Below are 27,368 nucleotides of genomic sequence, written 5' to 3'. Positions count from 1 at the left end.
CTGCCTGGACAGGCCCAGACAGAGGTTGAGTAAGACCCTTAAAAAGGGAACCCTGATGGGGTCGGCTTTGCCGTCCGGCTCTCTGAGCAGGAAACCGATAACAAAAGCATTGGCCAAGCCGCCGTATACAGAGGTGGGCTTACAGATGGTAACGGTAAAAGTAACATTTGAGAGTCACTGGTTGCCGATACTGTACCAGTGGGGGGCGGGGGTGGTGATGAAATTAGATGTGGCATGAGGTGGGCATGGATCATTCAGGAAGTGTGCAGGTTTTGTTTCGGTAGTAAGGGTGATGAGGGTGTCCCATGTGTTAGATTGTTTGGGAGCAGGAGAGCAGAGGGGAGGGCTTGCTGGATGTTGTCTATTTTGGAATTGAAGTAGCCAATGAGGGAGCTGCATACTGAAGTGGGCGGGGGGGGGGGCGGTGAAAGGTGAGGATGGTGGTTTGGAGAGGGATTTGACAATGATTAATAGTTTCTGTGTACGATTGGTGGCAGATTGGAGTGCTTGAAGGTAATGGTTGGCTTTGGCATTACGTATGGCTGTTCTGTGTTTGGTGTGGCATAGTTTGAGCAGTGTTCTGGTAGAGGGGCACAGGATATTTTGCCAGGCCCTTTCTAGGTGTCTTGCTTGATAGAGAGGATGGAGCTATTGAACCATGGGTTATGGTTGTTGCAGGGTTTTGTGATTTGAGGGGGCAATTTTGTTGAGTGCCCAATGATGGTGTTATGATTGTTCAGGAGAATTGAGTAATGTGCTTGTGGGGACGAGGAGGGTGGTATGAGTGGTGTTAAGGCTTTGTCTGTAATATGTTTGGCTTGTCTGGCTGGGGTGGGGAGGAGGATGTGTGGCAGGTGGGGGGGATGTTGTGCGGTTGAGTGAACTTAAAGGGGATCGCAAAGTGGTCTGGTGACACCCAGATTTAATTTTCCATGGAGAGATGATTTTTGATGGAAATCAAAAGGTCCAGGTTGTTGCCAGCTGTGCGTGTGGAGTCGGTGGTGAATGGTGCAAGGTCATAGGGGGCGAGTGAAGTGAGGATACTCTTTAGTATGGGGTTGCTCTCTGGATAACTACTACCAGGGTTGAAGTCACTAAGGTAGATATTGATCCAGAGAGAGCAGTGGTTGATAGTTGTGAATTCAGTGTGGAAGTTGCAATTGTGTGTTGGGCGGCAGTAAATGAGGTGGAGAAAGGTGGCGTGTGGGTGTGATGGAGGGGAGCTTTTTTCTGAAGCTTTTATAGTTTCGAGCCTTCGCTCAGTTGGAATGCAATTCCAATTTTGTGCAACTCTTACTGGGAATGCTCTGCCCAGCCCAATTGATTGTTTAAATGGTGGGCATTTGATCTGGTTCAGTGCTTCTCATTTTAGGGATCTTGGAGGTACATATTGGATGATCCTCTCTTTAAGAGGATGGGGCCTGTCCGTACAAGCATCTATGTGCCAGTGTCAAACTTTTGAAGGAGACCCTGTCTTTAACGGCGAGCCAGTGGAGATCCATTCCATCTTTGGTGATATGGTCTCTGCTTTTTTTCCTCTTAATTATTCTCACCACGTTGTTTTGGATAACTTGACAATTAGACATTTTTTACTTACACCCAACATCAGTGTGTTCCCATAATCTAATCGCGATAGGATTGTTGCTCTAGCTATATTGGCACGGTTTTCCTCATTTAAATAGGGTTGTATGTTCTTAAGTAACCAGAGATAATACTGGCAGTTTCTGTGTAGATATGCGACCTGTAATTCTGCCCCCAAATTCACAGACAACGGATCCCTGCTGTCAGCAGATGGAGAGAAGAGCACACACACTCTTTTGAAACAAAAAAAGTTTTTTTCTGTGACAAAACACAAAAAAACTTAGAAGTAGCTCGCAGAGCAAACTCGAGGACTCCCAACACTGAAGCGTGCAGTAAAAATCTGAAGATCGCTGCCAGGGGAGGGGCTTAGGGAGAGGACGGTCATTGGGTGAGGGCAGTATGACCCAGAGGACAGTGATTTGTTTAGAGGAGAAATACAGTTTTTAAGTGAAAGTGAAACTGTTTTTCTTTTTACTGAGGATTCCCAGGCTGACAACGGAATATTCATGAGCATGTGAATCCATGCCAGACCCGATGCTGGAGAACCTGTGTGTATGAAGGTATGGAGGGCTTGTGTTTGTTGGGCTAACATTTCAGTTGTGCATGGTGTTGGTTGCCTAAGCATGTGGTTGAGTGTGATGAGCTGGGCCTTGACATTATCAGAGAGGTCCTGCATGAAAGCCAAGGTAATGAGGTTTCTTTACAGTGCATCCATGTGCAAGAGCTTGAAGGAGCAGTGAAGTGTCTATGTTGGTTTGGATTGGCCCTGTTGGGGGAGAGGTATGGGGTGAAGTAGTCTGGGTATGGCAAGGTGGTCTGTTCAGTCCAAATGTGAGGGCTTGGGAGAATATTCAACGGCTGGAGAGGTGGTAAATACCAGGTTGAATGTGTTGCCTTTCTTGTGGGTTAGTTCTGCGATGAGTAGCTCAAAGACTATAGTATTGAGCAGTTCAAGTAGATTCTTGCTCATTTTACTGGTGCCTTGGTTTCCAGGTAGGTTGAATTCTTGAAGGAAAATGTTAGGTGTGTTGCTGACAGATGCTGTTGTGATGATGTGTCTGATGTTTGGGGTAGTCAGTAGATCAGGTGGAAGTTGGCAGAGTGTGGGGGAATTGAATTGGCAGTGAAGGGCTCCATGGATGCCGGTATGGTGTGCTCCTGGAGGATGCATGTCCATGAGGGCTTGAGGAGGATTGCTATCCCCCAGCAGCCTTCCCTTTAGTTTAGTTTATTTATTTGTTAGACCAGGTTACAGAGTGGTCATGGCAGAAAGACAGCACATATGTTATATATATATATACACAGTGATTGGAGCATGCCTGACTGCAGATATGATATGTTTATTTAGATAGCGCCTATACACAATGTGTTTCAAAGCGCTTCAAGCAAGGGGGGGAACAAGGGAAAATACAATGACATTCTTACAGGCCATGAACAGTAAGGGTGTGAAATTAACTATTGTACTCGGCCTGCAGGAGTGGCAGGTCTGAGAAGCGAGTGATTAGCATTACTGGGAGAAAAGCAGATCCTTCACCATGGCTCTAAAAGACCTTGTGCTTTATGTTATAGCCTTCGGGGATGGGGACATTCAGGATGTGTGTGGAGGTGAGCCATGTCTCTGTGGTAATGTGTGTGTCTAGGTTGTGAGTGGTGATGAGGTCAGAAGTGTCTGCTAGAGTTAGTATTGATGATTGAGTGGTGAAGAGCATTAGGTTGTGTGTGTATTTTAAATAATGTGTGGATGGTGAAGAAAGAGATATGGATGAGATTCTGTGTGTGTCGGAGCAAGGAGTGTAGCGTGTTTGTGTGTTATGTTAGATTAAGGGTGAGAGTGAAGTGTGATGTACATGCGGATGGCCCTTCTGGAATGTGTAGAGCAGGGGCAATGGCCCTTTCAATGTCTGACTTAACAGGATCAAACAAGAATTTAGTTTGTCTTCACCTGCCCTTTGCTTCACATGCTCAGACCGAAGATGCTGTAGGTTCTAAGAGTTAGGAAGGGTAGAAAGAGGCAACGCAGGCAAAAGGAGAAGCAATATTTTAGAAACAATTAGCAGGTGGTATGGCAGAAGTCACATGACCTTTTACACTAGCTCACCAACTGCACTAGTGTGATGCACTGTGAGTAGCAGGCAAAGGCTAGAGTGACTAAACTAGCTGGATAAATAATGCTGAAGTTTGACTGGGCCGTAGTGAGAGGATAGGCTAGTAGAGGATCAGAAAGAGAATGAACGTTTGTGGTGACAGAGCTGAAAATGCCTAAGGATATAAATTGGAGGGATTGGAATGAATGCAGGGATAGGCAAGGGAAGCAACTTCTCAGGGTAGAGACAGTAATGAAAGCAGATGGAGGGGATATAGAAGAGATGGATAAATGTTTGGAGTTCAGTGGGTGTGATGGTTCGTGGAATACGCGAACCTTGGGATAACGGGCGAGATGTACGGCGTCCATTTTACTCATCTAACATGGAGAATCCCATTGAGGCAAGTTACTGTATAGCCATAGGGTCACATGAGGAAGAAGCTGTAGCCACGCCCCCAGACTGGAGAACAGTACTTCTGTATCCATCACCTGCACATCGGCGCGTTGCTACTCTCATTCCAGAGTCCAGCCGCGCTTCGCAGACTTAAGTACGCACTCGTACCCTCTGCCTTTCCACTTCTGTCCTTATTAGAACTAAGGGGCTATCCTGTGTCTGTTTCTCCGCTCTCACTTGTTATTGAAACTCCCTTTACCGTTCGCTTTAGGCAATCATCAGATCGCGGCTCAGATCCTCCGCCTTCTCCTACGCCTTCTGTGGAATCAGAGGAGTTCATGTGTTTACGAGACGATCCTTCATCCAGGGATATTAGGACGCAGGTCTTTGTACGATTCTTAATTTAGAATCAGATTTCCTTCATTGGCATTTCTCTTGCTTTACCCGGTATTTTTCCATTAATTACAATCTCCTTTATTAAGGATTCATTCATCTCTCTACACGGGCCGTTACGCCACCTACTTCGTTCCAGTACTAGCAGGAGATCAGTCTCTCCAGAGTCTCCTTCAGGTGGTAAGCTTAAGTGACATCCCTTCTCCGTTAACAGGATCATGATTGGGAGAGGAAAGACTAAGTCTAATTCTCATTCTTTACACTTTGTTAGGCTTTGCAACTATTCCCCCTGTTTTCTCCAAAACTGCCATCCAGGAACTTAACCCTCCGATCATCCGGGCCTGATTTAAGTGTTTCTAGGGTAAGCCTTCTAGAGATTAGACAATATCCTCTCTTTGGGTCTGTAATATCTATCCTTCGTGTCATTAATCCCTCTATGTGTCTACTTGCACCTAGCACTTCTAGAGGAGATTGGGAAGTTCAACCGAAGGGGCTGATTATTCTCCACCGGAAACATCTCCAGGGAGCAGTCATCCGGAAACTACGCCCTCTAGCAGCCCTTCACAGGGTTTTTTCCCCGTAAGGGGTTTTTCCCTGGAGGCTCCACCACTGTCGGACTCTCCGAAGTCGGATGGTGGAGGGGCTTCTAGGTACTTTCCCATTACTTCAAAAGATTACAGAACCATCGATCCCAAAGAAGAGCGAGGTAGGAGTTTTGTTTGTCTGTATTGGAGTCTGAGTACATGTAATGATTTTGAAATATCACAGTGGGATGAAAGGTGTGAGGTTAAGGAAGCATGCTTTCTGTGATATATAGATCACAAACTTTACTTACCCATTCAACGTCTTTCTGTGGCATGTATCCCAGCAGGTGCAAAGAAATGTGTATTACAAAACATTTCTGTTTCAAAGTTTAAAAAGTCGTCTTACATATTAAATATTCCCACTCGGAGTGGGACTTACATTTGTACTCCCTAAACATTATTTTACTCCCAACAGGGAGTAACATACCCGGACTTCAAAATCTTATCTGAAACTGGTGCTTTTTGGGGTCCCGTACCGTCTACTATTCCGGTTAAACAGCCCAAAACATCACAAGACAGTTCCCAAGCTCTACCACAAGTGCACGCCTCCATCGAACTCTCCCCCATCATACTGCAGCTTCACAGCCAATTCCATTAAGGATGTTATTTGCAGATATTTTCGAATTGTAATCAACCATCACCGACACACATGACAAGTCTGGAAACTCAAGCGTGATGGAGCACAGAGTACACTGGTTTATTGCCACTTGGTTTTTAACAATATCTTAGCATACATTTCAGGGCTGCGGAATGTACCGCCATCCCCAGGATGCCGCTAAAAGCAGCAGTAACATCAGCCCTTCAGAATTGTGGAAAAGCAAAGACTCCAGAAGTATTTTTGAAAAGATACAGCTTAAAAAAACATAAGCTCCATCTGTAACACCTCTCTCTGGTGCAGGGACATGACAGACAAGGAGCTCTGTACAAGGAGGGGTGACAGTGGAGTGTGTCTGTACATTCCCTATGGCCGCCTCTGTGAAGTGAGGAAAGGAAGGGGGCAATAAATGCAGTGTAAGGCCAAAGAGGGGTTAGTGATGATACCTCCTATTGAAAATTATAGGAAGGGTCTGGAAAAGGTGTCCTCACTCTAAGTTTCAACTCTGAGTGGAGGAGGGAGTGTGCGAAGGCCTTTAAGGCCATAGTGCATGTGATGCACATGTCAATCTCAGTTAGGCACACAGTGGATAGGGGCACATTTTACAATCTCGGGTAAAGACAGAGGGTGGGTGCAAACGTTTGACCCAAAGTCCATTCCTGTGCAGAATCAGTTCGCCAGTCGCCACAAAGAGCACACATTTCCAATGGCTCCCTTACAGCTGTCTCCAGTATGCAATAAATCAATGTAGCAGGGGTCCCAATGCCAGTCGCATGAGCAGAGTCCTGACGCTGTCAAACGAGCAGAGTCCTGGTACCACAGCTATCCCAAACAGCAGCACCGCCATCACCCTAAAGTCCCATGGCCCTCAGAGGATGCTGACCCGCTCAGTCAACCCCTGCATCTCATGGTCCTCGAGCTCCTGATCCTCTTGCCCGTGCATGGGCTGGGCCCTCAGGTGGGGTGGGTACTCGAGTGTGTGGTCCTCTGCAAACTGCTCCCATCGGGCATCGTCGCTTTCATGTGTGATGTAGCGTTGGCCAATTTTCCCTTCCAGCTCCCTCAGGTCCAGCCAGGTTTGATAGTCCTGTGGGAGGGGGAGAGAAGAGGATGCGTTAGCAAGGTCGGACTCAATGATGAAATGCACTGTATAGCACACAATGCAGTCATATGAACTTTTAGGCAGGGCGATAAATTTAGATGGTATTGTATTGCGAAGAGACCACAAGAGTGTGTTTGCCCTACGATTGCCATCAATGCACATCAACCCTGCTCAGGAGTGTTTGCATTCAGGTTTTTTACATCTAAAATGGGGTCACTTTGTGATTACTGTTAAAGTGATGTCTGACATATAGTGAAAACACTGTATTAAAGGGGAGTTCTGGTTAAGTTGTACTAATAAACACACATGAAATTAAATGAAAAAAAGTTGTTAAAGGGACGTTACGGTTACAAGTAAAAAAGAAAACCCCCAAGAAATGTATGGTAAGCTAAGCAACCATAACTCGTGCCGCCACTGGGCACTGCAAAGACGAACACCCAGGACATGAAAGATGACATCACAAATGTCATTGATGACATCACATATCTGGGTGACTTGTTTTTGTTTACTGACATGACTAGGCTAGTTTTTTGTTTTTACTGACGATGAGAATTTCCAAAATGTAAAAGGTGCGTTATATCTACACATTAACCTTTTTATATATTCTTAAAATACTTTCGTTAGAGTTTAATCTGAGCTCATAGTGCACATACATGGGGCATAAGCAGGCCTCAAACACACAATTCATTTGTATACATGATGATTAACTCTAATGTTATTGTCATTTTCTGGTGCCGTTTCTTTCTTCCCTACTTTAGATCCCTGTATGTGCCTTTAATTTGTATGCATTGTGGGTTTTTATATATATTATTTCCACTAACACAAGTGTGTGGTAAGTTTTCAGTTGTTGCCTATTTATTCCAGGTTCAGCATTACTCAAAACTCTCATAAGGTAGCATTTATTATTTTACTATCGGAAATTACCAGATTAAAAATATTGTACTTCTATGGAGCATGCAGCAACCATTGCCTATATGTATGTATGATTCGGTTCCTCTATTAACAACACTCGAACATAATGTTTTGTTTACAGGAGTACAGGAGAACATTCTTTACCACATTAAGTAGATCATGATAGGTCTCCCAATACCCCCAATATATTTTTATAAACACAATCCCTTGTAAGGACTTACCAAAATTAATTTCACATGTGAGGTCATCAATGGCATTTGTGATGTCATCTTTCATGTCCGTGGTGTTAGTCTTAGCAGTGCATGGTGGTGGCGTGAATTATGGTTGCTTGGCTTACCATTACTGGCAAATGTCTGGGGGTTTTCAGGTTTTAATTGCAAACATTAAGGTCCCTTTAATAAAGTTTTATCATTGCATTTCATAGGTTTTTTATTAGCGCAACTTAATCATAACGTTTTGTCAGTGAATTTCATGGGTTTTTACAGGTGCACCCTAATTTCCTACAATTTACTAATATCATAAAAACCTCAATTTAGAAAATTTAACCTTAAAACATTGCTATTCCCCACCTTCTAGCATAATTTTTTAACACTTGTATACACTTTCTGCTACTTTTTCCACAGTTTATGTGTTCATCGATGGTCACGAACGTCCGACGTCATTGCAGACTTTAAGGACAGTGAACACAACCGCACGTGCAGTATGATAACGTGTTTGTGAACGTGTCTACACTTTGCGGATAGGTCCCTGCTTCGCGAACAGTTCGGAACTACATTTTTCAGCTCATCTAGGAACTTTGCAGCTCAAAATGTACCCTTGCACAGCTCCTACACCTTTTCTTACTCATTATCCATTAACAATCTAGCATACAGCTCATACTTGGAAGAATATTAGCAAAACTGCTATTTATCTTAAAAATGGCATCAGCTACTGCCTTCCCACCTCCCCAAGAGTCATCACCACCAGCTGGAGGACCTACACAACGAAAGAAGCGCAATACTTCAAAAGACAATGAAGAGGACCAGGAAGATGAGGTATAGGTAGTGCCTACCCTCTACCACCCAGAGAGAATCTTGGGTGTGGCAGTTCTTTACCACTGTTGGGAACGTACCAAAGTCTAAAGCTATCAAAGTGCAATTCACTGAGTGCAAGGTTGTACTCCGTAACTGTTAGGGACAATCCTCATAAATGTGCTAATTCCCTTCTACCTTAGAGACCCCCAGCTTTTTTGCTGGACTTTAGGACTTTTAATTTTTTATCCTGGAGAGAGAGACCTTTTTCCCACTCTCTCATGTATTTTTCCTTGATTTGAACACTGTTTCTCTTGGTTTTGGAGTGTGACAAACTCCATAGGTATCATCTTTTTACATTGTGACAGCACTTTCAGTGCAGTGGCACAGGGAGGTCCTCTACATTTCCCAAAAGGTTTAGATACTTTATCTTGGATAAACTACTGTTTACAGGAGCAGTAAAGTGAAATTGACTCTACTTACCTTTTGTAACTTTGTAGACCCAGCACACACAATCTTCCATAGAGTCCTGGAGCAGTTACTTGGTATCCCCTTTGTCTATTTTCTCATGTAACAGTTTTATGTTACCCTTTCTACAATTAATGGCTGGTGGCAGCGGTTTACTTTCTCCTACCAGCTGCAGTATTGCACCCAAGGGTGCCTATTTTGTCAAAATGGCCTGGTCTTCTTTTTTCGCCATTTCTTGTTGTAAAGGTCCTTCTTGAGATTTATTCTGCACGCCAAACCAGGTTTGGTCCCTTTGTTCATTTTGTCTTTGGCGGGATTCACTGGTGAAGCCCACCTCTGGCTCCAGCCTGTCTGACAGGGCAGGAAGCAAGGGAGGTGCCCAAAACCCCCTGTGCTTAGCCTTGTGAGTGACAGCTAGCCTTCGAATGAATGGGAGAGACTGGCATAAAAGGCATGGTCTTTTGCAAGGAAGGCAGAGTCGATCACTGGACGAAGGAATCTGAAGAAGAACTTTTAAAAGAAGCTTGCTGCAACTCCTGGAACGTTGGTTTGCCTGATGAAGCCCTGCTGCAGTGCCGAAGCTCCAAATTCACCTCGACTAGAGAAGCCCTGCAAAGGATGACTTCTCCCCTGGGTTGCTGGGACCAATCGGCCCCAAGACTAACTCGACTGGAAATCCTCTCTTTGCTGACTGTACTTCCATTGCTGCTGCAGGAACAGAGTGCCAGGGGACAGGAACACCAGAATCAAGTGCATAGTTTTTAAGCGAGACCCGAGCTCCAGGAAGATCCTCCAGACTCACTCGAAGCAGGACTGACCAAACCTGAGCCACCTCAACAGAGTGCGAAACCCCAGAAGCAAGGAAAGTCCACAAGGTGTCCAAGAACCGCAGTGGTGCTATTCGTGAGAAGCTGAAACCGCTAAGTGCCGCAGATCTTAACTTTGCCCATTGCTGCCGGTGACCTTCGAATCGTAGTGCAGGTGTCCCCATACGTCCTCCCTCTTATCCCCACGACTGTGGCCCAGGAACAACAGGACCTGCCAGACTACAACAGGAACAGAAGCCAGCTGGAACCATTTCTTTAGATCTAAGGTACTGTGAACTAAGGGGTACTTACCTCGTGTCTGTGTAGCTTGCCTGTTCTCAGTTGAGACTTGCAGCTGCTGCCCTCTGCAGAGTTGTTTTCAGCTTTGAGCCTCCCAGCTTGTGGACCAACAGTGATTTATTTTTCAGCAAACTCTCTAACATTGTGCAAGACTTTCTACTTACTTTCAAGAAGTGCCTCAGCTCTCCTAGGCTTTGTTCAATTGATATTGGCTGTCCTGTCTCCCTGAAAGACTTTTCTAACCCCTAACTTTGTGTTTTAACTATCCCTCCAAAAAGTCATACATTCTTTACTTGTATAGCTGGGAAAGGGTTAATCTTCATTGCATTGGGGGTTCAAAAGTGCTTACCTGTTTGAGAAACATGTTAACCATTGTTTCCTTCCCTAACCTTTTACTGTTTGCCATAATTTCAGTATTATCAATTCAGTGTGAAAAGAGATATATTAATGTCCACAGCTATTCAAGTCCTCTCAGGGCGAAGGAAAACCTGTGTGCCATCCCAAAAGGGTATCTACTTACTTTATTGAACTGAAGGAGTGTATTTTGAAGTATATTTTTACTGTTGCCAATTGCTCCTTTCTAAAGAAGGCTTATTTTAAAACTGACTGTTAAATTAATAAATAATTATTTAATCAAGAAACCTTGAGTGTAAGTGTTATTTGTATACTTGTCACTGTGAAACTATGTTGCAACCCCACAGTTCACTTTGACCGCTCTTGAGATAAGCCTGGCTGCTCAGTCACTTTACCAACTTGTGTAGTACAGACCTATACCAAAGGTTTGTTTAAATAGTGCCAAGAGTACAAGGCTGGTTTAGTCCCCCACAGGGTTACTACATACAATCTTGCCTAACAGTCACGGACTACCTGGGCAGTACTCCTACAGTACCACCTCCATGCACCACCACACCAAATCCAACCACTACAATACTCTCAGAAAGGCTGTTCCTTTCTTAATAAGTAGTTGGCAGTCTCCCTCTACCTGAATTACTCAACCAATATTGTACCCACACAGCCTACTTCTGTGGGACACAAAATCCCACCAGCTACCTTGCAAGCGATAAAAGAGGCTGTTGATCCATATCTTTTGAAGACAACAGTACTCTGTATATACTGCAACACACCACTCTGCAGGGGTCGAGCAATTTCGAAGTGCTTTTGAAGCTGTAATCAAGGAGCCTGAGTAACATTGCCCCCTAATTTAAATGTAACACGCGTGCAATATCTTCCCCTATCCACCTGCCCCACTTACGTTCTGGCCTCTACAGCAAAAAAAAGATTTTTTTAAAAAAAAGCATAGAAAAGGTTCCTTTAGGAACCACCTTTCCCAGTTCAAACATAGAACTAAAAAAATAAGCTTATATACTCCATCTACTTTACATTTTTCAGTGAAGTATTTCGATTCAATAAGATGCTCTAACATTTCCATTAGCATTTTCTACTATGCTAATGGAAATAATTGACAATTGTATACTAGTTAAAAAGAAAAAAGCACAGAAACAAAGTTCTGTCCAAAATTATTCTCTCTAGTATACAATAAAGACAATAATCCATTGCCCTTTATGACTATCCACAGTCTCTGCATTCCCTGGTCTAGCCCATGCCAGATTAGAAAACCCCGACTGCACATGCACACCATCACAAAAGACAGATGCCTCAGGGTTCGGTGCGCTATATAAATGTCAAAATAACTAAATAAACAATGTTTTACACATCTTTTGCATCTGTATTTCCCATACTTATACCATAAAATGATATAGTGCTCCTTTACATGCACATATGCATTGTGCAGTGCAAGAACTCCATAAATAAATGGGGCAGTGCAGATGGACAAGTGCTCATAGGAGCCCAGGAGAAAAGTGTCAAGGGATGGCAAGGTGGGAGGCTTGAAACACCCTAGATTGGCTGAAAATGCTGCATGCCCCAATAAGTAAATCAGAGTAGGCATTTGTCCTTGCCGAGGGCTAGGCCCATTGTCCAGGCACCAAACTTATATCACTATTTTTTGTGCTTACATTTGGACACTTCGTAAAAATAAAACACAAAACGGATTTGCAAAACCATGCTTTGAGGTCGTTGCCAATGCTCCTTTCACGACTTTTCTGCAAATCTGTCCATGTGTTATTTTTTGAAAAGTGTCAAAATGTACATACATAAAATAGTCATATAACTAAGCTCCCACTTGACAAAATCCATTCAGACTTTGCACACACATTCAAGGTTGGGTCTATAGTATTTCTAAAATCATTTGTACACATTTGCCAAATGGCAAGAAAGTTACAAGCCATTTAAAAAATTTCAAACCACCCTCAAATGTTTCCCCCTCTTCACAAAAAACCACCAAACCTTGCAAAAAGCATTCAAATATGGGTCTTAAATCGTGTTGCAACCATTTGTGCAGATTCATGAATCAGCACCAAATTTATAAGGCTTTCAAATATTTTGGGACCCCCGAACCCTCTCTAATTTTGTTCTCTTGGCAAAACTTTGTAGAACCATTCAAGGTCAGATCTAGAATGATATCACATTTCATGCAGTTTCATTCAGTGATACCAAAGTTATAAGCCATCCAAAAACTGCTTTTCACCAACCCTGTAATGCAAAAATATGTATGGATGCCCCCGAACATCTGATATGTTCGCGAACATTACAGGGCTGTCCCGAACTGTTCGCGAACTTTGAAGGTGGAAAACCACCAGTTTTTTGGCTTGTATGGCCTTATCCCATCCCACCCTCATCACCCCTCACATCCCCAGAGATGGTTTCATTAGTTTGACAAGTGCAATGTCATGTTTTTAATATGTTTTTACTGCGTTGTCCGCGGACTCCAACATGGCGACCGTTTCAAAATATGTGGCGCATCTCACGTTTTTCACCATTCAATCAGCGGGCACGTCCAATGTCCTATGCCCTATGGGGGATCAATGGGAATGGGGAATGGCATGTTCAATGGGGACTTACCCGTCCCGCCAGGGTCGGACTACACCGGTAAGTCCCCATTGAACTACACCGGTGCCGGACCCGTTATTGGTGGCAGTCATGGCGCAAATAGCTCCATGACTACCACCAATTTCAGAATGAGGCCCTATGTCTATGGAGTTTGTCAGACTCCACAACCAAAAAGAAAACACAGAATTTAAAAGTTCAAAGTTCCAAAGTTCAGCAAAAGAGCTGGGGGTCTCTAAGGTGGGAGGAATTTAACTGAAAATTCTCCCTAACATTTCAAAAGCCAAGAAATTTGTTTTTCACACAACTGAGGTTGAGTTCTTAGGATACGACCTGACCAACAAGGGAGTACCGGTGAATCAAACCAAGGTTAGAGCTGTCCTGGACTGGCTGGTCCCTACTAATGTGAAGGCGTTGCAGTCCTTCCTGGGGTTTTACTAATTTTTATAGATGTTTTGTTTGTTCTTTTTCAGAAATGGTGGCTCCTCTAACTGCACTTACTAGCAGCAAACGCCCATTCGTCTGGTCTTCTGAAACACAACAGGCCTTTGACGCATTCAAGGCCGCCTTCACATCTGCCCCTGTGTTCTAAAATCCCAATTCCTCTTTGCCTTTACATGTAGACGCACACACTTTTTTCTCCCGGAAGCTCACAACTTAAGAATGTAACTATACTACTACGGAACGTGAACTATTGGCAATAAGGGATGCATTCAAAGAGTGAAGGCATCATTTATTGGGGGATTCTCATCCTGTTAAGGTTTTCACAGACCATCGGAATCTCCTCGCTATGAAATGTGTCAGGTGCTGAACATCTAGGCATGCCATAAGGTATGAGTTCTTTTCAATGTTCAATTTCTCAATAACCTACCGGCCTGGGCATCTATAGTCAAAGGCGGATGCGCTCTCACGCATGCATAGTTCTTATCAAGTCGCGAAGGACAAGGACTCCCTGCTCTTGCCCCATCAGAAAGTGTGTGGGTGTACACCACAACCTTTTTTACGGTCTTCTCTCAGGGAATGGGTTTTAACCCAACCCGTCGAGATCTCTGACTTTAATTTGGACGTGATAAATTCACCACCATACATCCAGGGGCGTCTCTTCATGCCAGATGACAAAACCGTCAAATTGCATCACAGTGGTGTCATGATTCCTTGTTCTCGGCTCATCCTGGGAGAAGGAAGACCTATGATCTTTTACAGAGGTGGTGTTGGTGGCCTTCCATGCGACGGGACGTTCAAGAATACATATCTTCATGTGCAGTTTGTGCACAATGTAAATCCACCCCGACCAAACCTATGGGCCTACTTCAACCTCTGCCTGTACCCCATCCTCCATGGACAATGTTGGCCATGGATTTCATTGTGGAATTGACATCTATACAGGACTACAAACCATATGTGTTGTGGTGGATTATTTCACAAAAATGGCAGTCTTTGTACCCTGTCGTGATCTTCCCACACGCCATCCTTGCTGATTTGTTTTTGAAATGTTTCGTTTTTTTGGACTCCCTTCCATCATTGTGTCTGATCGCGGTAGGCAATTTACTTCTCAGTTTTGGCAATCGCTTACTGCTTCCTTTGGTATCGAGGATCGATTCTTGAGTGCTTACCATCCACAGGCAGACGGGCAGGATTAACACCACTCTAGAACAATACCTTCGCTGTCTGATCTTACAACACCAAGAATCATGGTTGACTGTGTTGGTGGCAGTTGAATATGCTTACAACAATTCATTACACTCCTCAACTGGAACCTCGCTATTTTTTTTGCTCTCCATGGTCAACACCCAAGGGCTCTACCTGTTGATCCCCTGTTATCGCAGAACAATCCTGCCGCTTCTGATTGCATCAGGGAATTAACGTATGTACACAGGAACGTGGAAAGTCGCCTGCATGAGGCTTAGTTGAGCGCTTAGTCCTTTGCAGATTCACATTGTTAACCAACCCTTGCATACCAATCAGGGATGAAGGTCTGGCTGTCAACTAAGAACCTACGGATTGTGGCTAGGCGTCTGTTATTACCTCATTCTTTTGTGGGTCCCTATGAGATCACCCAAGTGATCAATCCTTTTTAGTTAAATTGGCATTGCCAGAATCATGGAGAATACATCCCGTTTTCCATGTTTCTTGGGTGAAACCTTTCCGCTTGGGTATGCATCTTTCTGCTTGTCCCCCAGCTATCACTGTTAAGGGTTCGGAGGAGTACGAAGTGAAGGCTATTTCAGATACTCGAGTATGGGTGTGGGGGTGGTCCAGACCTATTTGATCAATTGGAAGGGCTACGGTCTGGATGATCGGACTTGCGAGCCTGTTGAGCATATTCATGCTCCCAGTCATCTTGCTCCTTTTCATGCTTCCCGAGGGTTGGCTTTATCTTCGGGGGAGGAAACTGTCAGGAATCGTATTCGCGTGCGGAATCCGATTAAGGTTCCTAGCAGAAATACAACTCCTGCAGTACCTTCGCATGCAGCCAGTAAAACAACCTCTCGTTATTCTAGATGGACATCTCCTAATTCACTGCAGCGAAGAGCTCGGTTCTTCACCCATTACCTGTTACCATGGCGACGCAGGAAGCTATTCCTGAAACGTTGCAATGCCGGAAGAAAAATCATGGCTATGGCACGTGATGCTGGTACGCGTGACGTTAAGGGAATAAAGTCTGCCCCCAAAGCTCAGACAGGTGCTTCTGATTGAAGTGCTACGGACTTTAGCATTCCGTTTTGCTTGTTTCGATTTTGCATTTTGACATCTGCTACGATTGTCTTGCCTTTCCCCTTTGTTCTTAGTCTTGTTATCCCTGCTACTGCTTGCAAGTTCCCAAACCTAATTTCTGATTCACAGACTGCTATTGCTTAACATTTCAATCCTTGCTCGCAAGCTGCCAAACCTCATTTCGGATTCACGGACTGCTTTTGGTTAACATTTCAATCCCTGCTGCTGTTCACAAGTTGCCAACTACGTTTCTGATTCACGGATTGCATTTGCTACAAACTCAATTCAATGTTGCTGGGTGCAGGTTGACAACATTTGGGTGAGGACTGCCGTTGCCTTATGTTCTACTTCTTCGCGCAACTTCCAGATAAACAATACCTACTTCACCTCACGGCGGATTTCAACCATCTCTCCTCCAGAACTTGAACAACAATTGGAGGAACACGGAAAAGACTAGAGAAGCTTGCTGTGTGGAATTTTCCATCTAGGCGTCCTCGTGCCTCGGGTATAGTTTCTGGATTTTGGAATACGTTCTATCAAGGAACTCATTCAGGCGTCCTCGTGCCGTCGGGACAAGACATTGAACTACTTGAACTGTGTCATTATCTTCTGGTAAGGGTCTTTTCCTAATCCTCTGTAATATAGTAACAAGACATTGTTCCATTCATTTATAGTCTGTTTTTGTAATTGGTTCTTAGGTGATTCTGCATCAGGAAATTGGGGACTATTACCATCCATACCCACTTATCTGTAATTGAACTGCTGGCTTCCAACAGATCAGGTTGGTTTGCCCTCCCTATAGAAGGTGGGATTGTTCCTAAACATTTGTGATATTGATTATTCTTTCTTGTTTCTCCAGTTGGCGTATTGTGGGTGCGTGTCCCTTCTTCCAACCATTTGATCATTCTGTCCGTTATTTATACGCAGCAGAGGGCTACAATAGGGGGAAGAATTATTCGGCAACTTCCGGTTTCTTAGTTCAGTGCTCCCTCCACTCTGGTTGCAGTATTGGTGATGAGACCTAACAGTGAGTGTTTTAACCATCTGGTCTGCCATTATTGGTAAACCATTGTTTTTTCCTGTTGGTATGATGCACTTTTTATCTAAATAAAGCAGTTTTTACAAACCTAGCAAGGTGTTGAGTGCTTGGGTGTTTCTAATATTTCCCTTGTGTGTCTAGTAAATAATCTGGACCCCAGGGTTATATGTGGTGTGTATATGTATATGATACGTTACTCATTGTAATCGTATTTCTGATGCTTGTATTTGCTTAGATACACATGCTGTGCATAGGCCGACATCCAGTTTGTTTTTCGAACTTCGAAAAGGTGCGTCGAACTAGGGCGTGCCAGTAATAATATCCCTAGTGTGACATCCACTGTACCCATGATCCCTCACGCGTGTAGGACCCCCAGATTGTATTTTTTCTGAGCATGAGGAGTAGTGTGAGTACAGAGTATCCAAGCAGAGAAGATAGATAAGACTACAAGCATCCATGCACCCTCTCTCAGAGGGGGGGGGAGGGCGGGCGCATGTCAATCTAAGCAGATACAAGCATCAGAAATACGATTACGGTGAGTAATGTATCCCTTCTCAGGCTTGTGGAATCTGCTTAGATCACATGCTATGCATAGATTAGCGAGCAGTGTTAGAAGGAGGTGGGATGTGAGAAGGATCTTGAGCAAACAAATGTCTTAGAACCGTGTGTCCCAATTGAGTATCTGTCTTGGAATGAGTGTCAATGCAGTAGTGCTGAGTAAAGGTGTGAATAGAGCTCCATGTAGCTGCTTTGCAAATGACGTCAAGGGGTACATTTGCAATGAAAGCCAGAGTGGCCCTAGTACCTCTTGTAGAGTGGGCCTTTGGCATAAAAAGCATTGTCTTATCTGAAAGGGAGTAGCACAGTTGGATAGATCTGACTATCCATTTAGAGATGGCACCTTTAGAGACGCGATCTCCTTCTCTGCCTAGAGCTACGGAGACAAACAGTTGATCTGTCTTTCTTAGCGGTCTGGTCTTGCAGTTTTACAAGTTAGGTGTTTGAGACTAGCCTTATGCATGGGTTCAAATGGAGGTCCCATAAGTTTAGCAAGCACCACATTAAGGTCCCAACCTGGTGGTGGGTTCAAAATTGGAGGGTGTAGTCTCTTTACCCCTTCCATAAAGGCCTTGACAACTGGCACTTTCCACCATGACACCTTGTTATGGGAGGTGGTGTAGGCCGACAGCGCCGCCAGGTGAATTAAATACTAACCCTGCATCCAGTAGGTGGAGCATATAGGTGACAATATTGGAAGGAGTACAATCAATTGGGTTGATTTGTTTATTCTGGCACCGAATAACAAACCTTTTCCACTTATCAACGTAACAGTGCCTTGTGTTAGGTTTTCTTGACTCTTAAGATATCCATACATCTTTGGGTTAAATTGAGATGGCCGAACTCTATGACTTCAGGTGCCATGCTGCCAAGTTCATCGAGTTCGTGCTGGGAGAGTAGGTTGTACCAGCACGGGAGGCTGATGGGTTCGCACACCGCCAGTTTGCGTAGGTGTGGAAACCATGGTTGTCTCGCCCACATAGGAGCAACTAGGATGAGCATCATCGATTCCCTGTGTATCTTGTTGACCACCTTCCTCATCAGAGGAGTTGGTGGAAAAGCGTAGGCAAACATCCCTGACAAATTCATCCATAGAGCGCTCCCCTTGGAGCCTGGCTGGGGGAACCTGGATGCGAAGTCTGGGCATTTTCTGTTTTTGTCTGTGGCGAAAAGGTCTATAGTGGGGAAACCCCACTGAGAGAAGAGATCTTCTAAAACCTCTTCGTGCAGTTGCCATTCGTGTTCCTCTGGGAGGGGATCTCTGCTCAGAGCGTCGGCTAGTGAATTGAGACCCCTGGAACATGTTAGGATGACAGGCAAATCTTTCGTCTGAGTGCCCATTTCCAAACTTTCTGGGCAAGCTTGGACAGATTTGGTGAACAAGTGCCCCCTTGTTGGTTTAAGTAAAACATAGCCGTCATGCTGTCTGTTAGGATTTGCACCGACAGCTTGGATAAGAGGGGTTTGAATGCCCAAAGCGCTCTGAAGACTGCCAGAGGTTCTAGTAGATTGGTATGGTTCTGAGCCACTGTGCGAGACCAGAGACCCCGAGCTGTGTGGTGAAGGTAGTGAGCTCCCCACCCTGCCAGGGAAGCGTCTGTTGTGACAACTGCTTGTATCTCTGGATCGTAAAAGGGTTTCCCCTTTGTAAGATTCTCTCTTGTCCACCAGCGAAGACTTTGTACTAGTGTTGGCGAAACGACCAGTAGATCGTCCCACTGACCACTTGCTTGAGACCACTGTTTCGCCAACCATTTCTGCATGGGTCGCACACACAGGCACGTGCGAGGAACCAGGTAAATGCAAGATTCCATCATGCCTAGCAAACACATCGCTTTGCGTACCCTTATTTGATGACTGGACTGATATTGAGGAATTTGCAGCAACAGATTTCGAATTCTTTCCTCTGATGGAAAGGCCAACCCCTCTTGGGTGGTTAGGACAGCTCCTAGGAACTGTTTTGAGGGGCTTGGCACCAGGCTTGATTTTTTCTCGTTTATTGAGAAGCCCAATTGTAAGAGGAGGTTGATTGTTCTTTGAATGTTTAACCTGCAAATTACGGGTGTTTCCCCTGTGATGAACCAGGCATCTTTCAAATCCAATGCTGCCATGTAATCCCCCCTTTTTAGTAGGGGATTACCTTTTGGAGTGTAGTCATGCAGAATTTTTGTGGCTTGACATACTTGTTTGCAGGGCGCAAGTCTAATACTGGGCGCATCGTTAGATCATTTTTTGGCACAAGGAAGTAGGTTGATTAAATACCCTTGTTTACCTGTTTGCCCGGGACGAGTTCTATTGCGCCCTATGCAAGAAGAATGGCGATCTCCTCGAGGAGGATTCTTTGATGCTCCAAGGAGTGTACTTTCTGTCTTGGAGGATGGTTGCGGAGGTGTTCTAGTAGCTCTATACAGTATTCTGCGGACACTGTGGACAGCACCCACCTGTCCAAAGTGATCCCTTCCCATGCCTGGGTGAAGGTGGAAATGCGCCCCCCCTACTGGAGATGTATGGGAAAGGACCCAGAGCGGAACGTCACTGTTTATTGGGTGGCGTACCACCTCTACCGGGGCTGCCTCTACCCCTAGTGCGGCCCCTGCGCTGACCTCTGGTGAAACTCTGAGTAGCCTGGGATTGATTGCTGCCCCATGAGGTTCCTTGATTCTGAAAGTATTTGGAACTCCTCTGGGAGCTTTGGCCGCGAAAGCGATGAAAATTATTAATTCCCCTTTGACCTGAGGGCTTATTTGTAAGTTGGCCGAGGGATTTTAAGGTCTCGTATTCGTCCTTAACCATCTTCAGTGCCACCTCCACTGCTTTCCCAAATAAGACGTTCGGCTCTACCGGCATGTCTATGACGGTGGCTTGGGCCTCGGGCTTGAACCCGGAGTGTCTTAGCCAAGCATGGCGTTTTATTACTGTGACTTCTGCTATTAATCTACCTGCATTATCTGTTGCATCAAAGTTTGTCTTAAGGATGCATCCAGACACAGATCTTCTGTTTAATGCAATTTGGGCCAACTGGCTCTTTAGAGGTTCAGGTGCAGGGGCTATTAGGGCAGCTAGTTGTTCCCATTGGTGGCAATTGTAGCTTGCTAACAGAGTGGCGGTGTTGGCAATCCGTGCTTGGTATGCTGACGTGGATGCCACCTTCCTCCCCAGAGCATATATTTTCTTGCTCTCTTTGTCAGGGGGTGCTTCTGAAGAAGCTAGTGGTGTGCCGCCCTCTTTCTGGTGGTTGTTACTACCAATGAGTCAGGTTTTAACTGACCCCTTATGTATAAGGGATCGAAGGGAGAGGCCCGAAATAATTTTTCTCCTCGTGGATTAACCGCCCAAGTAAGATTAGGGGTTACCAGAGAAGGATCAATTCTGTGCTGGATTGATTTTAATATGGGGATAGCTTGGGCGATGGATTTTCTGTCCCCTAGGATTTCTTCTGCAAAATCTCTATCTTCTTGGACACCCTGTGTGTCTATTTGAAAATGGGCTGCAGCTTTAGCTAGTACCTCATTAAGTAATGGTTGATTATCAACCAGTGAGTCATTCACTGGGGGATCTTTAGGAATAGGGGAGTCAAGATTATAGGCTTCTGCCTCATCTTCCTCTTCCCGGTCCTCATCATCCCCATAGTAATCAACCCCTGTCTGGTCCTCCAGCATCTGTATTTCTGACTCCTCACCATATGGCTGGTAAGGCTGAATTATAGAAGGGTCTGAAACCAAACCTTGAACTGGAGTCTCAGAACAGAGCCTCTTAGTAGGGGGTTGAGGGTCTTTGGATCCTGAAGGGGCAGAGGTAGCTGGTGTACTTTGATAGCTATGAAAATAATTTGGGTCCTTTTCATAGATTTCTACAAAAAAGGACATCGTCCTCATTACTCTATCAATGTCCTCTGAGTTCCATTGCTTGGAACTGGGGATAACCCTCTCTTGCTGTGGTTCCTCATCCATGTCCATATCTTGAGGAGTTGGGGAAACAATCTTTTCTTTGGTGACAGGGTCAGGGACCTTGGATCTTTCTTTTTGTTTTCCCTTCTAAACCTGATGTTCTAAGGTTTTATGTTGTTTTCCCCTTTTCCATGACTAGAGGAATGTTTTCCTGAACCTTTAGGGTTTTCTGACTGTTTCGACGCTTGGGGTCGAGATTTGGAGGTGGTGTCACGAGATTCGGGAGTCTGGGAAGAGGGGCGTTCAATCTCAGAAGCAGACGTCGAACATACGACAGAAGTAGATGTCGAACGTGCTACTTTGGGGAAGAGGTTGAGTTGTCTTCTGACGATCGGGCATCAATGACTTTAGGTAATGTGGCAGCTTTTACAACCATGGACGGTTGCTGTGTGTCATGAGGCGAACGTAACCTGGAATGCCCAGAGGACACCGAATCAGCGGACCGCTCTCTCAATGCCTTCTTTTGCCGATCGCTCGACATACGTGTCGAATCTCGGCTGGGGTTAGTGTGTTTGGTGGAAGAAGTGTGTGATGCGCTCTTGCTGCCGGGTGTTGTCCCCATAACTGAACCGCCAGTCAGTCTTCCGAGGTCGGGGCCTTGCGCGTGAGTGCGTGGGTGCCTGACATCATCCCTGTGCCCTCGCCATCCGATAAGGCGGCGTTGCTGCCATCGCTGAAGGAACCCACGGCGTCCATGGCCTCCAGCTGCCTGGCGTAGTGGGCCTAGCGCTTCGTCGAGCGGTCCTTGAGTGTCTTGGCCTTGAAGAGCTTACAAGCTCTACAATTAGCCTCGGGATGGTCTCGTGGGAGACACAATGTCTACCCAGGGAAACTTACGGTTACACTTTGGGCAGAATTTAAAGGGAGTACTCTCCATATGTTACTAATTGGCAGCAGGGGGGTATATGTAGGAAACGAGTGTGTGTGTGTGACCACCCCCCACTCTCCCAACTTGCACAGGGCCAAGCCCGGAGGCCTTCCGAGGCCCGGCCAGAGGCCTTCCGAGGCCCAAAGTCCGTCATGTAGTATTGACGGCTGTTTTCCTCAGTCTCGATTCACCAACGTCGATCTTCGGCGTAGGGTTGGAAAACGGGGACATTTTGTAATTATATTGATAAATGGCTAAAGCCAAGGGAACTCTGCGATATGCTTCCGACAAGTATGGCGGCAATAAACAATCTGAAGGTCCTACACGCGTGAGGGATCATGGGTACAGTGGACGTCACACTAGGGATAGTATTACTGGCACGCCCTAGTTCGACGCCCCTTTTCGAGTTTCGAAAAACAAACTAATACTCTGCAGCTTCCACTAGATGTTGGCCTATGCACAGCATGTGATCTAAGCAGATTCCACAAGCGTCAGAAATATATATATGATACATTACTCACGGTAATCATATTTCTGATGTTTGTATCTGCGTAGATTCACATGCTATGCATAGGCCGACATCTAGTGAAAACTGCAGGGTATTACAGTTGTTTTTGAAACTCGAAAAGGGATGTCGACAGGGCGTGCCAGTAATACTATCCCTAGTGTGACGTCCACTGTACCCATGGTCCTTCATGCGTCGAGGTCCCTCAGATTGTTTTGTTTCTGACATGAGGTTGGATGAAGTGTAGCGCGAGTACATGTGTATTAAAGCAGATATGTATCAAATAAAGCCCATGTAAAAATATATGCACCTTATACTCGGAGGGGACAAATGGTGGGAGCATGAGAATCTAAGCTGATACAAACATCAGAAATACGATTATGGTGAGTAATATATCACTTCTGAGGCTTGTGGAATCTGCTTAGATCACATGCTATGCATAGATTAGCGAGTAGTGTTAGGAGAAGGTGGTGGGTTGTGTGAAGGTCCAGCGGCGGATAGATGTTTTAGAACCGCTTGTCCGACCTGAGTATCTGCTTTAGGGAGTGTTTCAATGCAGTAGTGCTGAGTGAAAGTGTGTACTGATCTCCATGTAGCCGATTTGCAAATGTCTACGGAGACAAACTGTTGGTCAGTTTTCCTGAGCGGTCTGGTCATGTTTACATACTAAAGGACCGCCCTTCTTATATCTAGTGTATGGGGTTTTTTCTCAGCCGAGCTAGTTGGGTTCTGCAAGAAGGCTGGTAGCTCTATGGATTGGTTTACGTGGAATTTTTAAATGAACTTGGGTGAAAACCTCGGGTGTGTTCTTAAAACCAATTTGTCTTTGTGGATGGCAAAGAAAGGGTCTTGCACTGACAATGCATGTAGTTTGCTGACTCTCTTTATGAAGGTGATTGCCACCAAGAAAGCCCTTTTAGACGCAAGATGTTTAAGGCTTGACTAACGCTTAGGCTCAAAGGGGGCTCCAGTGACTTTTGCGAGTACTACATTGAGGTCCAAGCCTGGCAGCGGGTTTGATATAAGAGGGTGGAGTCTCTTTACTCCCTCTATGAACGCCTTCATGACAGGTACATGCCACCATGATACTTTACTCTGAGAGGTGGTGTATCCGGATAGAGCCGCCAGGTGAACTTTGATTTAAATACTAATCCTGAGTCTAACAAGTATAGCATGTAGTGAAGAATGTGAGATGGAGTACATTCTATCGTGTTTATTTGTTTTGACTGGTACCAAATTACAAATCTTCTCCACTTGTCAAAGTAACAGTGTCTGGTGTTAGGTTTACATGCCTCCGTGAGGATGTCCATACACCTTTGCAGCAAGTTAAGATGTCTAAACTCTACAACCTCAGGAGCCATGCTGCCAAGTCCAGTGAGTGAGGATGAGGGTGAAATGCTGTCCCCCCCCCGTCCTGGGAAAGCAAGTTGGGATTGCACAGGAGCATCATTGGATCGCACATCGGCAGTTTGCGCGGATGTGGATACCATGGTTGTCTCGCCTGCATGGGAGCAACTAGGATAAGCGTCACTTGTTCCCTGTGAATCTTATTCACCACCCTGTTCATTAGAGGAGTTGGGGGGCGGGAGGGATAGTGTAGGGAAATTTGCCAGACCAACTCATCCATAGGGCGTTCCACTTGGAGTCTGGTTGGGGAAACACGGATGCGAAGTCTGGGCATTGCTTGTTTTCTCTGGTAGCTAGCAAGTCTAGCGTGGGGTAGCCCCATGAAGAGAAAATGTGATCTACATCTTTGTCGAGCTACCACTTGTGATCTTCTGGAAGCGGATCTCGGCTTAGCGAGGGTGTTGAGTTCCCCTGGAACATGCTGTGAAGTTAGGAACATCCCTGTTTCAGTGCCCATTTCAATATTTTCTGTGCTAGCCTGGACACATTTGGACAAGGTGTACCCCCCTGCTTGTTGAAATAGAACATTGCACTGGTACTGTGTCAGGATTTGTTTCGACTGATTTGTCAGTTGCGTCTCAAAGGCTTGCAGCGCTTCGAATACTTCCAAAAGTTGCAGCAGGTTTATGTGGTTTTATGCTGTGATGTGCGCCCACAGCCCTGCTGTGAGATAAAAGGTGATGGGGGCTCCCCCACCCGGATAGTGATGTGTCTGTTGTAACTACCACTTGCACTGCCGGGTCGTGGAAGGGTTTTCCTTTCAACAGATTCTCCCTTGTCCACCAGCGTAGGGCCTGTACTAGTGTTGGCGAAACAACCACTACTGACCGCTTGCCTAAGACCACTGTTTCACCAACCACTCCCTGCATCGGGCGCATGCGCAAATGTGCTTGTGGGACCAGGTAAATGCAAGATGCCATCATGCCGAGCAAACACATTGCTTTGCGTACGCTTGTTAGGGAGAATTCTCAGAAAAATTTGCTAATTCCCTCCACCTTAGAGAGCCCCGAGCAACTTTGCTGGATTTTGAGGACTTGATTTTTTTTACCTGGAGACAGCGAGACCCTTTTTCCCCACTCTCTCATGTACTGTAATGTGATGTGATTTTATACACTGTTTCTTCTGGTTATGGAGTCTAACCAACTCCATAGGCACCATCTTATCCAATTGTGTCCCAAAGCACCTTCAGTGCAGTGGCACAGAGGAGTCCTTCAGACTTCCCAAGGTTTAAATACTTTCTCTGGGATCAACTATTTTTTCCCAGAGCAGTAAAGTGAAATTGACTTTACTTAGCATCATACTTGCTAGACCCAGCACACCCTATCTTATAATAGAGTGCTGGAGGGATTACTTAGTATCCCCTGTGTCTAAATGCTCATGTAACATTTTGTATGCTACCCTTTCCTCAATTGACTGGCTGGTGGCAGAGGATTTGTTTTGAACTAACTTGGTTTACATTTACCGCGACCGTTGGCGGCTCCAGTAAAATAACTTTGGTAGCCATCTTTATCAAAATGGCGTACAGCCATCTTAGCTAAAATGGTGCCCGGCCGTCTTTTTTCGCCAGGTCTTTGTGGGAAGGTCCTTCTAGAGAGTTTCTCTGCGTGCCAAACCAGGTTTGGTCTCTTTGTGTATTTCGGCTTTGGCGGGGTTTCTGACAGAAACCCGCCTCTGGAGCCCAAGTGTCTGGGGTAGTCAGGAAGTGAGGGAGGTGCCCGAAACTCCCTGTACTTAGTCTAGTCTCCTAGGAGACCCCAAATGCACTCTGTGGTGATTGGCTGGCTAACTGTCCGGCAAGGATAGCCACCCTTCTGGGTGAGTGACAGCTAGGCTGGAATGAATGGGAGAGAACTGAATAAAAAGTGAGTCTTTTGGCTTGGAAGGCAGAGTCGACCACTGGACGAAGGAACCGAAGAAGAGCTTTAAGAGGACGCCTGCTGCAACTCCTCGACCGTTGGTTTGCCCGGTGAAGCCAGGCTGCATTGACTACTTGCCAAGTTTGCATTGACAGAGAAGCCCCTGCAAGGACAACTTCTCCCTTTGAGTTGGTGGGACCAATCAACTCCAAAGTAAGCCACCTGGGCACCCATCTCGGAGCTGGTTGAATTTCCTCAGAGTTGCTGCAGGAACCATGTAGCCAAGGAGAGGGACACCAGATTGTGTGCGTTACTTTTAAGCTGGCCTAAAGCTTTTGGAAGATCCTCCAAACACCCACGAAGGAGGACTGACCAAGCCTGAGCCCCCTCAGCAGTGCGGGACCCCAGAAGTAAGGACAGTCCACCTTGAAAGCCAGGAACCGTGCTTATTGCTATTTGCTGTACCGCAAGGAGTTGAAAGGCGAAACAGCGACTGAAAGTGAAGTTTGCCGGTTGCTAGTTTTGACAGTCCCAGTGCAGGAGTCCCCCGACGTCCTCCCTCTTGCCCCCGTGACTGAGGCCCAGGAAGAGGGAGATCCGCAGAGCTGCACAGGAACAGAAGTCATCAGCTGCATCTTTTCTTCTTTACCAATGTACTGTAAAACAAGTATAAGAGAACTTAGCTGTTACTGTAGAAGTACTTGTAACTTCCACAACTCAAGTCTAATCAGCGTGTGGCCCTACATTTGATTCTTCTTTTCATCAAAGACTTCTAAGAACTTGTGCAAATACTTTTCCATTTACTTACCTGAAGTGCTGCATCGTATACAAAGACTTTTGCCCATTGACTTTGGCTTAGCCTATCTGCTTATGAATACTTGTAATTTCTTGTGTTCTAATAACCCTTGCCTTTTACCAACTTTTAAAGAGTATTCTGAATGCCAACAGTAAGGTATTAATGTCCCCAGCACCCTTGTTATTGAAGTCACCTGTGGGTGTAGGTTGTGCCTGTGGGCCATCCCAAAAGGGCCTTGTCTGATTGAGAAACTCAAAGTGTACAGTACTGAAGTATATGTGTGTGCTACTATTCTATTGCTCCCTTCTGAAGAAGGCTTTATAACTGACTGATAAATACATTGTTTATGCAAGAAACCTTGAGTGTAAGACTTTATTTGAATTCCTGTAACTGTGAATCTTTGTGTAACTCCACTACAGCTCACATTCCCCTCTTGAGAAAAGCCTAGCTGCTCAACACGCTACCAAAACTGTGAAGTACAAGCTTATACCAAAGGTTGGGTT

At 45.3% G+C, this 27,368-nt stretch overlaps 1 protein-coding gene across 1 annotated transcript in view; it reads right to left on the bottom strand.

Annotated features, from left to right (window-relative positions):
- Window positions 1–5,708: 5,708 nt before the first annotated feature.
- Window positions 5,709–27,368, bottom strand: part of PRKD2 (protein kinase D2) — a 704,913-nt gene continuing 683,253 nt past the window's right edge. Inside the window, exon 18 of the mRNA XM_069644584.1 lies at window positions 5,709–6,717. Coding sequence (XP_069500685.1) covers window positions 6,499–6,717 — 219 coding nt within the window. The 3' untranslated portion in view covers window positions 5,709–6,498. The remainder of the gene's footprint in view (window positions 6,718–27,368) is intronic.

This window comes from Ambystoma mexicanum, chromosome 2p (assembly GCF_040938575.1).
Source record: "Ambystoma mexicanum isolate Mex_15411 chromosome 2p, UKY_AmexF1_1, whole genome shotgun sequence".
Classification (NCBI taxonomy): Eukaryota; Metazoa; Chordata; class Amphibia; order Caudata; family Ambystomatidae; genus Ambystoma; species Ambystoma mexicanum.
Note: the sequence above shows the minus strand (reverse complement) of the source record. Positions and strands in the feature narration are given on the sequence as shown.